Raw genomic sequence first — 17,823 nt, forward strand, 5'->3', positions numbered from 1 at the left:
AGAGGTAGTTCTTTGAGATTTTCAGTTGTTCCGCACAGTTCAAGTTAGAAACTTCTTTAAGGAAAAGCACATGTAAATGCAGCAGATTTTCCCAACAGATAAAGAAATAAAAATCCTAAAGTAATGCTCTAATCATTAAAAAGAGAAACCTACCTGCAAATCAATATAAAACCTAAAATACGCTGCATAATAGACATTATTATATTAAGAGGTCAGCTTTCTTCTGAGATTTGAGTATCTACATTTCTAAAACATGGCAAACTCATTCTTCTCTTGATGTGATAATTATTTGCATGATTTGCTCAATATTAATACATTTAGATAAATTAATAAATGGAATATTATAAAAATACTGAAAGAACAAACAAGGCAATGCAGTCGTAATTAATAAGAACAGCTGGGTTGAGTAGTGTTACCAGTTCTTTGCTATAGTGATCAAGTCAATTGTATGCCTGATAAAAGCAGCACTTCAGAGACTGAAGCTAAAGACTGTTTTCAGAAAAAAAAACACGGAAGAGCAGAGCTAAACAAAAGACCATTTCATTATTGATTTCAAAATATATATAAAATTACTTGGCCCAGATGTGTATTCAGTGATAACTTGCAAACTAATGTAATATTCTAAACCCTTTTAGATTCAGTTTCAAACAAACCACAGTGAAGAAAGGTCTTTTTTTTTTGAAGAGGCTGTTAGACTGGGCCACATTTCGAAGTCCCTGCACTTATCTCTGTACCACCCACAAGTGCAGATACAGAAAGTAATGACACTGGACAGTTGTTGCCTTGTACTTAAAACTGTCAGTTTACCTGAAGTAAAATTGGTGAAAATGCAAAGCTCAGATGAGTGTAAGCAACAGTGAGTTGTAAAGCAGGTCTGTCAAAGGCTACAGGGATCTATACAGGACAACTGCAGTTTCTTGTCACTGAAGCAAAGAAAGGCTGAGGACTTTCTGTAATGCACTCAGAATAGAATACTCTCCAAATCCATGCAAATCTAAGAGGAGAAATATGAATGTGGATGTACTTTAAACATTACCCAGTGGCCTGTATATAGTAACAGATTTTTGTCAGCCTTTGCTCTAAATGAAATTCAAACATGCAAAGTGGAAAATCTACAACCTGCTAATGTCTGTATTTTCTCATATAGAGAAATACGAAAATTGATCCTTAAAAACTACATCCAAAACATATTTGGAAATGATCTTCTTTAACAGTTATTTCAGAAAGTTACACTGATTTGGATTGCCCAGTGGTCATGAGAGCCTGTCGTGCATTACAAAACTGCAGTGAAAGTTTAAGCTCATCATCAAGGCAGAGGAAGGGGAACAAAGTTGAGACCAACTTTCTTCTGCCAACTGCAAGACATTCTAGCTGTCTGAAGTGTTTATAAAGCAGGAATCTAGTTGACATAGGGTATCCCAAATGGCATATATCATTGCACTATTTATTTTTAAATGAATAATTGCAAAACTACATATATGGGAAGTATTTATAGTGAGCAACAGCTCTTGTAAAGAGCTCCCCAGCTAGATAGGCTGTCCTACGCACCAACTGAAGGGTGATTAATCCAGTCAAAGACAGTAATTGAAAGTGATGTATCTTTTGGAAGCTCTAACAGGGCTGCTATCTGGGCATTAGCTCTCTTTTAGCAGAGAGGCCCTAAAGGTACAAGTAGTAAATTAGACATAATGTTTCCATGGCTAAAGCTCAGATTAATCGGTTGTTCACTAAAATAAACATTTTTCCTCTAAACATCATTCTTCACTTCTTTGGCATTATTGGTAGCCAATGCAAGAGTAGTTTTTAAAGTAGTTACTAAAAATAAGGTCCTGAGCATCACTATTTTGTTGAAGTACCAGTTCTATAAGTTAAGCCAGACGGAATCCTTCACTGTAATTTAGCTTGCTTCTGAATACAGGGTTTTTTTTCCTAAGAGTAAAAACACTCATCATGAGATTTTGACTTTCTTTAATTTAAAGATTGTATTACAGAAAAGTTTAAAAGGAATCCTTATAAGGATTAACTCTTGACATAATATATTGCCAAGATACAGTGTAGCTGCAAGGGCTCTATGTGAACCTTCATATAAATTGCTTTCTTACATACACAGTTGCTGAACAGAAATGGTATTTACCATTTGTAAGAGAAAGCAGTGGTATTTAAACAGGCCTTGCACCAGTGTGTTCTGGTTTTCCCCCCATTAGAAACACACCATATTAAAACTGTAAAACCCTATTATACAGAAAGTTGATAGAGAGGAGTTTTCTAAAGATTGCAACTGATGAGACATTAAAATGAAAACTAAGGAGTGTTGATTATGTAGAATGGTTTCTCTTTTACTGGCAGGTCAAATATACTAGAAACGTACAAATATTTCTTGATAATCTAATTTCAGATGAACTCAAAACACTGAAGTAACATACACAGGCTAAGAGAATTCAATACTGTTCCAAGGCACTTACTGAATCTCCATGACTAGATGAAAACCAGAACAAATTAGGTCTGACAATTAAACAGTATATAATATAAAAATAACCTTTTGCTTACAATTTACAAAATGTATTACAATCTTTATCTCTGCTAACCTGCAATTCTGGCTGTGTGTGTCCAGCAATTTTTTTTGTAAAAAAACCCCAGAAACTATTTTCTAAAACTTCAGGGCAAATAATTTACAAATAAGGTACACAAAAATTTAGATCATGCAGAGATTTCTTACATCTTCTGTTAATATTTTATGATTGCAACTTTATCAAATTATATACTTACTTGCCCTGTACATATACAAAATAACGCATACATGGTAATCAAACGTTAGCAAAAAGTAGTCCATAAACACAATCTGTCAGAAGTATTACTATATTAACATATGTCTACAAGCAGCGTGTAACAGGGTTAAAAGACATTAAGGCAATAATACTTGAAGTTACAAAATAAATCATATGTAATACTTTCTCCTAAGTGTAATAAGGCAGGTAGATGGCCCCAGCAAAAAGTTAAGTTGTAATACTGGAATCCAGTGCTGTGAACAATGTTTAAGGTTTTGCATGGGATGTACTGTAAGAGTGTACCATTGGGTAGTTAGATCTACACTGCTCTGTGTTAGTTGCCCCCCAAAGAAGTGGAATACTATTTTTTCTAGTTCTCAGTGGCACTTGAGTTTTCCAGTATAATTTATTGATAGTACGTCCATTGGTTCTTGGATCATGTCCATTCTGAAGGTGGCTCTCTCGGTCCTCGGGGCTTTCCACAGCGGTTACCAAAACCTAAGGAAAGAAATGCATTTAATATGTTCAATCCCCTCAGGCAATGCACTCTCACAACTGTTGGCAGCTGTCAGAAGGACCACTCTCAGACATGCTCCAGCTCTTAGAGAAGAGGTTTCTTCTCAGGGCTAGAAAACAAATTTGTAGTATAAGGAGTGCTAAAGGCACTATGGCCACAGGAAATACAAACATGGAGAATTTGTATATGATTAAATTTCACTATTTAAACTTCACTCGGAAAATACTTCTCAGTACATACAGTATTACAGCCTTTGCTATCATTTTACTTTTTTCCTTCTCTGTGAAGCAAAGCAGTTTTCCCAGGTATTGCTTCTGAAAGTTTTCAGTGCTCTACAGAAGTTATTTCTCATTTGATTAATTTTCCATTTCATGCACCCTGAAAAATGAAGAAAAACTGAATTGCTCATTCTGGAAAAAGTCTTCCAGCAATACTGAAGAGAGCAGGCAGGCTACTTTGCCTGGGTTCTGCACTTCAGCAAGTTGAGGAGGCAGTAGAAGCAGCTATCCAAACTATTATTGCTAATGAATCTTCTGTTTAACATATCTAGTGATTATGTTTTTAATGAATTGTAATTACCAATATCTGTTAATTCCGCAGGAAATTCTGAGATTTGACCTCTTGTATCAGTGGAACCAGAAAAAGAAATCTGAGGTAAAACGTCAGTTGGTGGTTTGTTGCTTCTTTCAGGACGATCTGGAAAACACACACATCCCTCCTTTACTGTAACATCAATTAATCAGCACTGTACAAACACTATTTTTAAGCACAGCTCAGTCTAGAACACAACTTGCATCAAATATTCTTTAAAAAAATAAAGATTTAAGAGCTGATTTCTCATGTCTTAAAAAATGCAGCTCAAAATTGTTTATGAGGCAGATGTTCAATAGCAGTGACACTGCTGTTTGCCAAATGTGGGTTATCTTTTTTAAAAAAGTTTGTATGGATGTTTAAAATCCCACATAGCACGTATTTATAGTACCATTTAATGCATCAATACAAATTCATCTGCTTATATTCTTTATAAACTAAAAGTGCTTAAGGAGACATGACAAGTAACTGTGTTGCAGTACTTGAAGAATCACCCTGCTAGCAACTCTATCATATTTCTGTAAACTAATTTATTTTTTAAAATCTACCAGGTATTTAACATGCAGCTCCAAATGGATTGTACAAGCTCATTCAGGTCTATGGAGAAGCAGACTGATTCAAAGTTCAACATCAGCTGATAGGCTACACTTATTACTGAAGCTCTTTGAAGGATCAAAAATTAAAGATTTCAGTAAATATGCAACATACATACACATACACACACACCACTGCTAAACTTATTTCAGGCTTGTTCCTGCCTGTATGAAATTAAAGAAATTCACCAACTTATTTGAATTTAAAATAAATAGTTTTGGTCTTCATTACTTTAGCATATCCAAAGTTCAACATTACTTTTTAAATTAGACTTGGACTTACTTCTTTGGAAACTCTGCTTTAAAAACAGAAAGCCTTAACAGAAATGCCAGTGTTTTGACAATAGACTTGGATATCTTCAGAGTAAAAGCCAAGTCCAGTAGGGAAAATGTATTTTAAGTAACAGATGTGCTTTTGCCAGACTGCTGTAATTTCTGGAGATGTGCCAATGAAATTAAAGCATCATAGGTTGGAACTAGCTTCTAAAGTAATTATATGTATGCATTTATTTCAAGGTTAGATCATTAAAAACTTATGAATTTCCAGGAGGTTTCTTTCTGGTAGTTTCCAATCTTCTAGTAGGAACATTCGTAAAACACTTTATCAGTTCAAATGGTTAGGTCACTTAAACTTTCCACTCTTATGGAGTTACTGGACAGATTATCAAGTAGAAAAAACACTCATCTGCATATAAAAATATCTTTTCCATCACTTACCAGGTAGTACAGGGGAAGTTGTTTTCAAACCCTGTTAATGAGAAATATTTAAAAATCTATAAAATGCTTCCAAAATACTTAAAATCCAGAAATTTAAGATGATGAAAACATCTTAAAAAATGCACAACCATCCACAGAAATATCTACTTCCTGCTCTATTTCTGAATTGCTGTAACACTGACAAAAACTGCTACACTAGTTAATAAAGAATTTGTTATCAGAGTGTTACTTAACATTTTAATTAAAAATTTTAAATGGTCATATTGCATATTTGCAAAATTAGGTAGTTTAGTTCTCATCCTAAATTTACTGTCCCTGAAAATTCACCCCTATCTTTTTTGTCGAATTTTTAAGTACATAAAGGAGGCTGTAAAGTGTATTAGGTTTTTGCCAGCTGTTATGCTGGATGACTTTGAATAACTAGTAGCCTGATGCAAAAAGTGAAATCCAATGGGCAGAAAAGGGTTTGCTTAAAACAAATATAGAAAAACTTTATCAGGCAGTGAAACAGGTTGCCCACAGAGGATATGAAGTCTCCACCTCTGGAGGTTTTAAAAACCCAACTGGATAAAGCCCTGAAGGGCCTGGTCGGAGTCTCTGCTTCATGCAGCAGATTAGATCAGAGACTGCAATTCTCCTCCAGCTTGAATTAGCCTGTGAGCCATTGAAGGCAGACAGCAAGCTCCATAAAACCAGCACACTTACACTCTTGAAGTAATAACTTAAGGTGTATTAAGGATGATTTTTAAAAGTATTGCTGAACTTTGAAAACCAGGCAGCTTTCCTAGAAATAAAAACATACCAGTTCAGCACCACAAGGAAAGGAATATCTGGCTAGTTGTAAACGATCAACTGCTGTAATTTTTCACAAATACCTATTTTTTATTTTATGCCCCAACAGAACTAAAAATGACTGATTAGTACAGACTTGTCTGCTATACTTACTCTAGAGACTGTTTGTTCAGGGAGATGCTGATCTCGTAATATGCTCCACTCAGACTGTGCAGTTGTGACTGGCTTTGGTAAGGGTGTGCCTAGGAAAAATTAAATCAAACTCAACATACTTGAGTTGTCTCCATGCTGCAGCATTAGAAACGTGCTATAAAGCAATTTTATTTTTTTTAATCATACTATGTTTCTACAAACATGACTCCCTAGGTGAAGAGCTTTGAAGATAAGGAAACCTCCTCATCATCATTCACATCTTGTATTTACAAGACTGCAGTGTTTGCATTGTGGATGCTAATTTCCCTTACTTGAGGGTTCCTAACAAACAGGGGAATTAGCTTCTTTTTCAATTATTTAAAAATTTTGTTATACCAGCTGTGCAATAATATCGAAAAAAGACATACTAAGTAAAGAAAACACAGAAGTCAGGACAATCATACTTATCCTTTACCAACATAATGTAAAAATACAATTAAAATTGCAGTGGCTTTAGTGATTTCAGTCCCAAAGAGGTTTTGGGAATTTATTTTTAAATAAACCCCTCTTTGCTTATTGTATTTTCACAGAAAAGAAGCAAATCCACAATATCCAAAGAAAGGATTATTTTGACTCTGAACTACCTACACTTATAACGTTCAGAAGATATGTTTAGAAAACTTCAGTGTTCTTATGCTGAAAATATCTATATTCACTAACCTGGCCAAAATTTTTTGAAAGTGACACTAAACAAAAGCTTCAATAACAACATAGCATTAGGTTTTTTGGAAGATACTAAACAGCAACCTAATTCATAATTTCATTACAATTTATTTTTTTTTAATTCTGCCATTACTGGCTTGATGAACCAAATATGAAGATACAAGCACAATTTCTAAGTGTCAGTTTTTAATTTCAGTTACTTTTTGATACATGAAAACAGGAAACTATGTTAAATAAACTGAGCTTGTTCACTAGCTGCAGAGCAGTATGAAATGTCAACATCTTTCCTTTGCCCAGGAAAGAAGAATCAGATACGCACTGTTCATGTGTTTTCCCATCCTCTACCTGGGAGCAGCAGGGAGGTACCAAAAATAGCTGGGGAATCCCCTAATTGTATTGCATTTCCTCACTCTATCTCATTTCCATACCCTTCAGCTTGAAAACCAGCCCCACTAACATAAATATTGAAGTCTCCAATATACTTAGATATCATGTAACAGCATGCTTACTCAAAAAATAATGTGACTTTATGCAAGGCCTTGTGAAAGCTAAACCTCATAAGCTATTACATGTGCTAGATTTCATTCCATTGTACAACTTGCTCCAACACTCAAACCAAAAAATAGGCATATTCAAATACAACACTGAAATGCGTTTCACATTTTATCCCCAATTATCACAAAAAATCAAAAACTCACTGTGTTCACTTGCTAATACAAATGATTCTGGTGTTCTTTCTGGGAGCGGGGGAGAGGAATCTTCACTAGTATCAGCATCTACATCAAATATGACATTAGGTAAGTTAAAAAACATGCCTAAATTTTCATCCTAAATTTTCAGAAGTTGATCTTTTGATACATGAGACCATCCTAAACTTGGTATGAAATTGAAAACAAAAGTTAATCTAAATGCTATAAAGCATTTTGTATAACCATGCTAATGCCTTGGGAGCAACTCCATGCTAAAAATGCTATCTTTGCATTCAGGGGTTAAGAACCAGTTTGTATGTGATGGCAGAAAGAAAAGCAGAATACATTTTCAGTCTAAATCATTTGGGAAAAAACCCTCAGTGACTTCAATAAATAATTTTTCTTCATTTTTTCAGGAAAAGAATATGAGCAGAATTAACAGTCTGTGATACCTGCACTGGTATCATTTGCTTCTTGAACAATTAACTTGCCAATTACTGTAACCATAATAGTTATTGTAATTTAATTGCAGTTCATTACATGCCTACTTGCAACCACTGCAAGTAAGAGTTAAGCTCATTACAGCATGTTGACTTCTTGAACTCTTCTGCAGATACACAGTTGGTGTCTACCAACTGAGCCTATGGTGAAGCTTGCAAACCATGGTAAGAAGTGTGTTGAAAACATCTAAGAGCCCTTCAGCTGTGCTGAAGACAGTAACCTACTGATGATGAATAGAGATTTTTATTTTTTCTTCAGTGGCTCTTACTAGACTGCACAATACAAGGACATGAAGCAATGCTGCTTTTCAGGCTGCACTATGTGACAGTAACTTCTAAGGAAGTTCCACATTAACCACTCCTCTAAAGCCCCAAGTTTTGCTTCCCAAGTCCATCTCAGGGCCCTCCCAGGCTGGCTCCCACACCACCAATATAAACTAGTTAAACGGTCTAGTGCAAGGTTTGCTAGCCAGAAGGGTAAACAGGAGCCAGAGGAGATAGCTACCATTGTCATGACGAACATATTCTGTCCTCAGTCGGTTCCCGAAAGCCTCACAGGAGTGCACTACACTAGCTGTTCTGGCAGCAGAAGCCTCCCCTCCTGTCTACTCAGGCATTTGGAGTACAAATTAAACATTTTAAACAATTCAAAGTAGCTGCTCTCATAAGAATTCTCATTTGAAAACTATATTCTACACAAGATTCATAAAAATATAAAGACACATTTCAGCTAGCGAAGCCATGAAGCTTGCCATGCCAACATGCCAGCAGCCAGGACAGGAATTCCATCACATTTGACAAGCCACTGTATTCAAAGTGACTTCTCTGAGACCTGCTCCATTTCAAGCTTATTCCACAGCATAAGAAAGCCTTCGTTTATTGAAATAGTCTCTGTAAATTTCAGCAAATAAAGTCACCATGGAGTAAGCACTAACCGAGAGTGAGGTTTTTGGGTTTTTAGTTGGGGTTTTTTCTTGCTGTGGGGTTGTTATTTTGTTGTTGTTGGGGTTTTTTTTAACCTCAGGGTACAACTAACTTTTAACTTCATTTGAATTAGAAAGAGGATTTAATTATGCAGCCAAATTATGCACACCAACAGCTACAGTTAAGCAACTAGAGCGCTGGTAAGTTCACAAGCAAGCTTCAGTGATGACTGTACCCACATCCCCAGCTTCAGACTGAAGGGTCCCAAACAAGTCCAAAAATGAAAAAGCCACTACAAAACCTGGTTTAGGATCACAAGTGCAAACTGATCTGACCCCATATTTTTGAGGGAATATTAAAAGGGAAATGTTCACTATCATACAAAACGGAACAGATACACCCTCAAGAGAGAAATTATTAAAAAAATAACAAGCATTTAAAGCCATTCCTGTGAAACCAGCAACATACCCAGCAGCACAAAGGCTGTGCTGTTATTTTGGGATGTTTCTGATACGCAGTTGCACGAAACACATTCTTGAGCAACATTTTTCCCATTCTTTACCATACATATGACATCAGGGTTTTTTGTTGGTGTTTTTCTTATGTTCTTATAGTGTCTACATAAAATGATGTGTAGAGAAGTAATGATTTTCCAGCAGTGATAGTGACTGCCCTGGGAAAGAAGGGTAAAAGCCTGTCCAAAAGCAGAGTGGGAAAAACACTACAGCATACAAATCTACTAAAGCAAATCCAAGGAGGACTACTTTGTATAAATGTTAAAGTAACTGTGAGATAAAACACTTTATATTTGCCATGCAGACCTTTTTAAAGTGTCACAGGGAGAAGTATACAGGTAAGTGCAAATACTGTTTTGTGCATATAGATTATATCACAATCTATAGAAACAGGTTGTTTTTAAAGCTGCACAATAGTTTACATTTCTGAATACGTGACATTGCTGAAAACTCGGTTCACAAAGCAAGTATTTTTAATACAGATGGCTCTGCATCTTGCATCATACACTGAGCCCCATTTCACCTCTGCAAGGCACATTGTCTGCACACTCCTGAAGTGAGGCCATCGCTGTCAGAAGCTCCCCCTACTAGAGTCTGCTCTAAACACAGAGGCTCATGTTCTCCTTTTAGGTCCACAGCCTTAGAGTTTTGCTGGATTTTACATGTTCTTCTCAGCTCTGCTCTCCATCTGATTTAAGTGTGCCAGCCTGACTCAAATCTGAACCTACACATTTTATGACCCTTTTGCTGTCAATAAATGATGTTTTAACTTTCTGCAGTCTTGCAAACTTTCATTGCTCTAAAAATTCCAAAATGTAGTGAAAGATTAAAACCGACTGATAAATTTTCAAAGCACCACTACAGCACAACTCAGATTTTTAGATTAACAGCAATACCACCTTGTCTGCCCTGGCAATGTACAGCAAAAGAGGAAAACAGGGCTAAATATTTACAATGCTTTTAAAATGCAGGAGCCAAATCATGAGCAACTTCAAAGACTGATACAGTGAAAAAAGTTACATCTACATTTTTAGGTCTAACACATCAACCAGCATGAATCTGATGCATTTAGACAAACCTCCTTAAAATATTGCAACTACTGAAAACTGCCATTGCAGACACTTCCATGAAATGGAATATGAAGAAAAAAAACGTGCCAACCAGTAACACAGAAACCTGCGATCAAGAATACATTCACACCTCACAGTAAAGCTTTTGAAGCAGCTTATCACATCCTGTAGCAGCAACAGTGAAATAGACACAGCTCACATGCAAAACAAAAACTAGGAGGAATAGAGTTATGCTCCTGAAGTTGCCATAACACATTTTTAATTGAGATTTAGAAAACTGAATTGTAAAGACATTCATGTCATCTGACTCTAAAGATACAACCAGGTTAAAGAGTAGCATTTCTGAAACACAATGAAACCTACCTTTGCCATCTTCAGAACACGTTACAGCTGTTAATTCTTGCCTAGCAATAGACATTGGCAACACTTTTCTGGCAGAAATGTTTTCAGTATTAGTGGCAGCAGAAACTGTGGCACTTGCGGTTGAAACACTAGACGGGCTTTTGCTCATGGCTCCCTCAAAGTTCATCTCCTCTGTGTCAGAATCATCTGAATGAAGAGGATTAGTAAAACAGAGGGGTGCTCGGACAGAAAGAGTAATATGATCAACATTATCACTGCAAGGATGTTCAACTGTGGTGTTTGATACCAGAGAGAGAGTTTTAACACCGTGACATAAGAAGTCTGAAGACACGTCTTCAGACACCGGTGTACGCAGTGCATTTTCAGGCCCATGCAGTGACCACGTGGCATGTCCCTTTTCTGTCAGAGGCAGACGATCTGGTCTTGGTGGAGCATCAGAAACCTGCAGACTTTCTGGTGAAGGTATTAAGGCTGTGCTGGACTGTGGCATGCTGCATTCCATACATGAGTTTTGAGAAGCATTTGCAAATGAATCCCCTGAAATCTGTTCCGGTGACTTAAAGCTCTTATCAATTACACAGGATGACATAGGCTTAATTTTAATTGCATGTCCCCTGTTCAACATGGAGTTCCCATCAAAGCTTCGTGGTCCCTCCTGAAGAGGTACCTTCTTGATTTCAAAACTTAAGCTGCGGTCCAGCCGTTTGTCTGCACGTTCGTTGGGTTCATTCTTCCCTGAATGTTCTATTGACTTATTATAATTCTCGTTGAGGTCTGTTGAATGCTCTGATGAAACCATGTGCAAAACTGGCTTTGGATGGTATCTATCATTGTCCTGCCACACAGTAGTGACTGTTGGATAAGCTGACGGGGGAGATGGTGTCAAGATTGGTGGTACTGGCTGAGGCTCTGGAGGCTGCAAGATTTCTTCTTTAGCATCTCCTTCTACAAGGCAACTACAAAAAAACAAAACACAATGTGTAAGTTTTCTGTAATTGGACAATAATTCAGATATCTGTCCATTTATCTCTGCAGTAGTAATTGCTTCCATACCAGCACTGAACTCCAAGCAGCACTTCCACTGCATACAATCAGTAGTTATAAAATAAGAATAGTGAGGTAGGCAAGAAATAAGTTTACATGCTCCAAACATCTTTCAGACTATGACAAAGACATGCATTCAGGCCACAACTAATCTTCGTTGATAGTTCAAAGATTGCTCACATCCTTTCCCAGAAGCATTTTTTTAGAAGACTCTGTAAGAAAGGCCCTCTTGTGGCAGGATTTCAGTACTTTTTGCTTTCTCCTTATGAAGTAGCTCAGAGGAACTCGGCATAAGGAATCCAATTTCCAATCAAGCCAGGAAAAAAATCTTTAAAGAACAGCCCACTTAATACCAAATATCTTCTTCTGCCTCTAGTTTTTTCTACATGTCCAGAAGGATTCTGCTATTTGTCTATTTAGTAGTTGCTCCATAGTTTTAAGGCTATCGATGAAGACCAAACAGAGTTGACAAGACGTGCACACTGTGTAACAGCCATTCGTGGTAGCATGTATGATCCAAATTATGGATGATGAGATCACATGCTGATGAGATGACAGCACCTATTTTTACAGCTCATCTTAAGCTACTTAAAAGTAGAAGCTCTTCAGGCATACGGTCAGTTGACTTTCAGGTTAAATGTAGAATATTTGACCACAAACATTTTATACAACTAAGGTCTGGTCTACAAGAGTAATTAGGCATTTTCCACCAGAATCTTTAAAAATATTTCCTTTCATTATGTAAGACTACTACTAGAGTGATAACTAAGGTGCCAAACAAATGCATGACAAGAATAGAAACAGGATGAAATAATTTAAAGAAACTGTACTTTCAATCCAGGCAGATAAATCAAAGCACAATGGACTACAGTTTGCCAGGGAGTGCCATTTGGCTACATGCTTGAGCTGAGAAACCAGCCTGTTTTATGTACAAAGCTCAGATAATTTCTTAATGTTAGCAATAATGTCCTTCATGGGAAAGTGATAAACCCTCTATACAGTCCAGCACAGACTGTCCAAGCCAGTAGTATTTAGAAGACAGATGCTCCCATCCCCCCATGTTAGGGGAACAGACAGTTCTCAGGGTCAGAGTCTTTACTGACAAGTTCAGGTGGTTCCAGCACCCAAATAACCTTGAACAAGCAGGAGTCAGCCAAGTCTTCATTATACCTTTAGGGTTTTTTAGGATAATCATGTCAGAGGCATGATGAAACATCATCAGCTCTGCAGCAGGACACTTGAAAACTTCCCTTGTAGATAAGGTTATAGCAGGACACTATCTGCCCTTGAAAAGTAAGTAATTGGTAGACCTTGGACTGTGTCTTCATTTCATAATCCAACATTCTGAATGAATCTATTCAGAAGAGTGTTCACTGTACTCTTGTGAAAAAGACTTTTATTTGAAAATCAATTCAAAGCCACACACAAAAAAGCAGAGGCTTCCAAAAAGGCAAAACTCTTACTACATGCTAGTTGACAGACCAATGTGACAGCAGTTTCTATGCTCTTGCATTTGTGTAAAACCTGGGAGAATATAGCATATCTGGCAGATCTGGAGGAAGGCATGCCAGTAATAAATCTCATGCTGTAATGACCAACAGGATGACAGAAAGATTATATTCCCCAGGTCATTTGCTTTCAGTTTATTTAAATGAAACTTCCATGATAGCAGTAGCAGTTAATCATATATTACTAACTCAGATGAAGAATGAGAATGAAAAAATATTTGCATTTTAGAGACTTGACAGATCGCACAGAGGAAAAAGAAATCTCCAATGACCCATCAGCTACACAATGAAACAACAGCTTCAGGGACTGTAGGTGATGTCTGGCATTGAAATACAGGCTGCCATTAAAACATGGAATATTCAGAAAGCATCCAGCTCTACCACTGTCCATCTTGTTCCCACAAATCTTTCACTGAGGAAGCTCAGTCTACAACCAGAAGTGTAACATAGGCCTAATAAAATTCAGCAACTGCAGGGGAGCTCCAAGAAATCTCAGCTGCTTCATCATGGTCAGTCACACATGTAAGATGATCAGAAGAGGCACGTCTTTTAAACCCTTTTTTAATCAGACAACTACCTAGACAGAGAGGATGTCACTACTGCCAAACATTAGCAAGACAGTTTAGAGCCATGGACAGGTGAGACCAAAGAAAAGGCTTGCTATTAATATAACATTTTGGCTGACTATAAAACCTAAATACTTTACAACTGACATTCTGAAATTTGATAAATCAATCACTTGGCTTTGAAAGCTGACAAAGGCTAGTGTCAGCCTCCTCCACTTGTCTTAGAAAGCCAAATGCCTTAATTAACAAGTCTCCATCTTCCTCTTATTGCTCCTATTAAGTTTGAAAAAGCCTTTTATTTACAAGAACATGGGCTAGTAACGTAGCTTTATGGGCCAAAAAACTGTCCACCTTCTCAGGCAACTTTAATAAGAAAGTATTTATTTAAAAAACAAACAAGCAAGCAGAAAGGCTTCTAAGAGAAATGCGGAGTGCCAAGTTACACTTCGTATCATTTCAGTATTGCATTATCCAGCAATCCATGGTGAAGTTTATTCTCATACTGTTCACATATGCCCTCCTATCTTTGCCAGGCGGCAAGAGAGAAAGCAAGAATTATTCAGAAGTCTTGAACATATTTTCAAAAAGGTTACTGGAGAGGAGAGTGGACAAAAAAAAGCTACAAAACTGAAATGCTACCTCTTCCCCAAGGGCATTATTATTTAAGTCAAATACAAAAAACTGTTAAGTATCAAACATGCTGTTTCCATTACACTGCAATAAAGCCAACAGTGGGCTCACTTTTAAGAGTTATAGGGAATAAAAATGAAGACCACACAATTCCATAAGAACTCCTGACTGTCTGCTCACAAAATTGTATCTTATACAACACTGACTGTCCTGGAACAGACTACAGCATAAGCTTCATTCTTGTGATTTTATTGGCACTAAGCTATAGCAGTACAAAATGGATAACCAAAATCCTTATACAAGGGATTCCAAACTGAAGATAACTGTTTGGATTTTCAGTTTATGAACTTCCCCACTCACTGAAGTACTGCTAGCTCCCCAGCTTCCAAAGTATCTTCTGTAAGTTGCTGCATCTCAGTATCTGGAAAACCTCAGATCCTCCTGCAGTTCTCCCAGGTGCCTTCTTCCATTCTCTGCCTGACTCCTGTCACAAAGGGCTGGGACTCAAAATCCCTCTCTTACTCCCCAACTTGTGCTTGTATACTGCTATTTTGCTTTGCATTAAGACAGGAGGAATATGAAGCACATCCAAACAACATAATCAAAAGTCATTTGGGAACTGGTTTGCCTTTTGACATTCCTGAAAAATGAACAATTCTCTCAATTATGAGAATAAGTTGTTTGCTTGAACTAGTTAAGATAAGCTATGTGACAAAAAGGTAAAAAAACTTAATACACACTAACAACAGGAGAATTTCCTTTGGATTTCTCTTGCAATTCCAGGAGGAGAGAGAGAGGGACAGAAGGACTTCACTTGCATAGGTGGTTACATGCAGTAACTGCTTTACCAGCAGTGATGCTCATCAGTAATCTCCACTAAATCCTCCCACTGAAAATGAGGTTTTCCCCTTATTGACCTCATTTTACAGACCCAGAGTCATACATGCAATCAGCAAAACTAATAATCTGGTACAGACAGACCATTAAGCATCACAATTAGCTAAAGAAGCAAATTAGCATTAAACTAGATATGATAAGATTATAAACCCATAATACCAGTCAAAATTAATGAAGTTCTTCACCGATTACTGGTTAATGAAATCACTCTCCCATTTGATTCATGAGTAAACAGAAATCCACATGTATAGAACATCACTCTTAGAGGTACGTGTAGAAGTGATGATACAGGAAATACTGCACAAGACAGCAGCCCCAAAGTTGGTGAATCATCTTCCTTGTACACAGCTAAACTGAGCTATTAAAATGTTACCTGTTTATTTGAAGTTAAATTTCATTCCTTGACTCTTAAATGAATGTACAGTGATCAAAAGATAAATTCTCTACAGACATAATTATCTGCCATATTAATATTGAAAAATATCTATCCTCAGAAAACAAAATGCCCAAACAGCATTCTGATGCAATTTTTTTAAAAGGAAATAGATGCCACCAAGGATTTCCTGTTTTTCTGAGTAGGTAACAATTTTTCCATTTTACTGATATCATAGTAATCATAATTACTATTTCATATGTTCTACATTGCAAATAATGGTTTTGTTTCTTTTTACAAAGCAGAAATCTTAGGATATGTATACCTTTAAGAGGTCTTTGTTTGACAGTAGCTTTTTCTAAAACTTGCGAGAAAATCTTGGGCATTTTGGGCTGCTACATAATGTTTCTTTGGGAACTTCCTCCAACAGCTGTGCTCTATAGACACTTCTCCCCCCAGAGGCAGAAAATTATCTGAAGATGAACAACTAATATTATTCCAAACAACAGGAGACAGAATAGAAAAACCAGCTTGACTTAAATTACCAGGAAACTAATAGAAAGCTCATGAAAGAGGATATTGAGACAGAAGTAAGTCACTGAATCAAAGAATGCTTCTTTTTGAGAATGAAAAGTAAGCTTTTCCTGTATTAGACCTTTAGACCTCCATTGCGTTTATATTTTGCAAAAGCAAGCACTTCTCAAGTACATTTGTAAAATCACACTGTGATATAAATAGAAAGCCTTCTCATAACTCAGCCTTGACAGTGTCTCTTCATATACATCTGCTACTGATTATCTTGTAACTCTACTACCTCAGCACTTCCTCATACATAACTGTATATGGAATTTCCTTGGTGATCAAGGCAGCTTTATCATATGCTTTTATTGCCACACAACCTGAGCAGCTGATGCAGTACCTTAGTGCCAAAAGATCTCACAGTTAATGGCTTCTCAGTTGTCTGGTAATAATAATTTTTAAAAGTTGTCATAATACAAATTAACTATAATTTGTAAAAAATACAAGAATTTGTAAAAAAAAAGCGCACCCTCTCCCCACTTTATACCAAAAATGTACATATGTTGAAAACAAAACAAAGAAGCAATGGCAACACTATATTCACTTTTTCTGCAAAATATTCTATTTTTTTAGAATGTTTATAATCTATGCCATTCTAGTCTTAATAGAAAAGAGTTGTAGTATTAAACAGGACAACATAGATTCATAGATTTAAATGAAACTTGGCCAGTGTTCAAAAGGTAAAAACCTGACTTAAGTAATCCATGGTTATTCTACATAGCATTCTGTAGGGTTGTATTTTCAAATAAAAACAGAGAGTGATGCCAAGGTCATGGAATGTAGCTGCTGCGATCAACCAAAAGTAGATATCAGCTCTACATCCTCCCTTGTAATTAAAATAAAACTCAGTGTAAGCAGGCTGAACCTAGACAACCATATTACTATACTTAAGCATTAAATCATTTCCATATGCGTGGAAGAAAAGCTGCAGTTCAGTGAAGATGTCACAAACTATACTACAGATAATTTCGATAATTTATCTAAAATAAAAAGAACAAATAAATACAACTAGCAAGTTAATTTTTCTTGTAAAATTTAGTTGCATGAGGCTTTTTGGGTTTTTTAAAATTGTGACATACAAATGTGAGTGCTAGCTAACACAGACACCTATCAACAGTTTTTACTTTAGCCTCGCCAAAAATGCAAAGAGAAGGTTCTGCAGGGCTTGAAATGAAACAGAACTACATGTAACCCTTACCAAGCACTTCAGTGCCACTAGATTGAGGTCCGAGCATAACCTAAAGAAAAGTTAAACTGCTACAGTATTTTATCTTGGCTCCTTCAGACAGCAGCACGTAGCTCTTCATTACACTGCATACAAAAAAGTTGTTCCCT

General features: G+C 36.6%; 1 protein-coding gene across 2 annotated transcripts in view; it reads right to left on the reverse strand.

Moving 5' to 3' along the window:
* Positions 1-2,136: 2,136 nt before the first annotated feature.
* PTPN12 (protein tyrosine phosphatase, non-receptor type 12) overlaps positions 2,137-17,823 on the reverse strand; it is a 53,482-nt gene continuing 37,795 nt past the window's right edge. For both annotated transcript variants that reach the window (XM_010001796.1, XM_010001795.1), the window contains 6 exons: positions 10,892-11,847; positions 7,529-7,606; positions 6,129-6,217; positions 5,184-5,214; positions 3,862-3,978; positions 2,137-3,263 (listed from right to left, as the gene is read on the reverse strand). In XM_010001796.1, the coding sequence (XP_010000098.1) occupies positions 3,202-3,263; positions 3,862-3,978; positions 5,184-5,214; positions 6,129-6,217; positions 7,529-7,606; positions 10,892-11,847 (1,333 nt within the window). In that variant the 3' untranslated portion in view covers positions 2,137-3,201. The remainder of the gene's footprint in view (positions 3,264-3,861; positions 3,979-5,183; positions 5,215-6,128; positions 6,218-7,528; positions 7,607-10,891; positions 11,848-17,823) is intronic.

The sequence above is a fragment of the Chaetura pelagica genome, unplaced genomic scaffold (genome assembly GCF_000747805.2).
Source record: "Chaetura pelagica isolate M959 unplaced genomic scaffold, ChaPel_1.0 scaffold137, whole genome shotgun sequence".
Classification (NCBI taxonomy): domain Eukaryota; kingdom Metazoa; phylum Chordata; class Aves; order Apodiformes; family Apodidae; genus Chaetura; species Chaetura pelagica.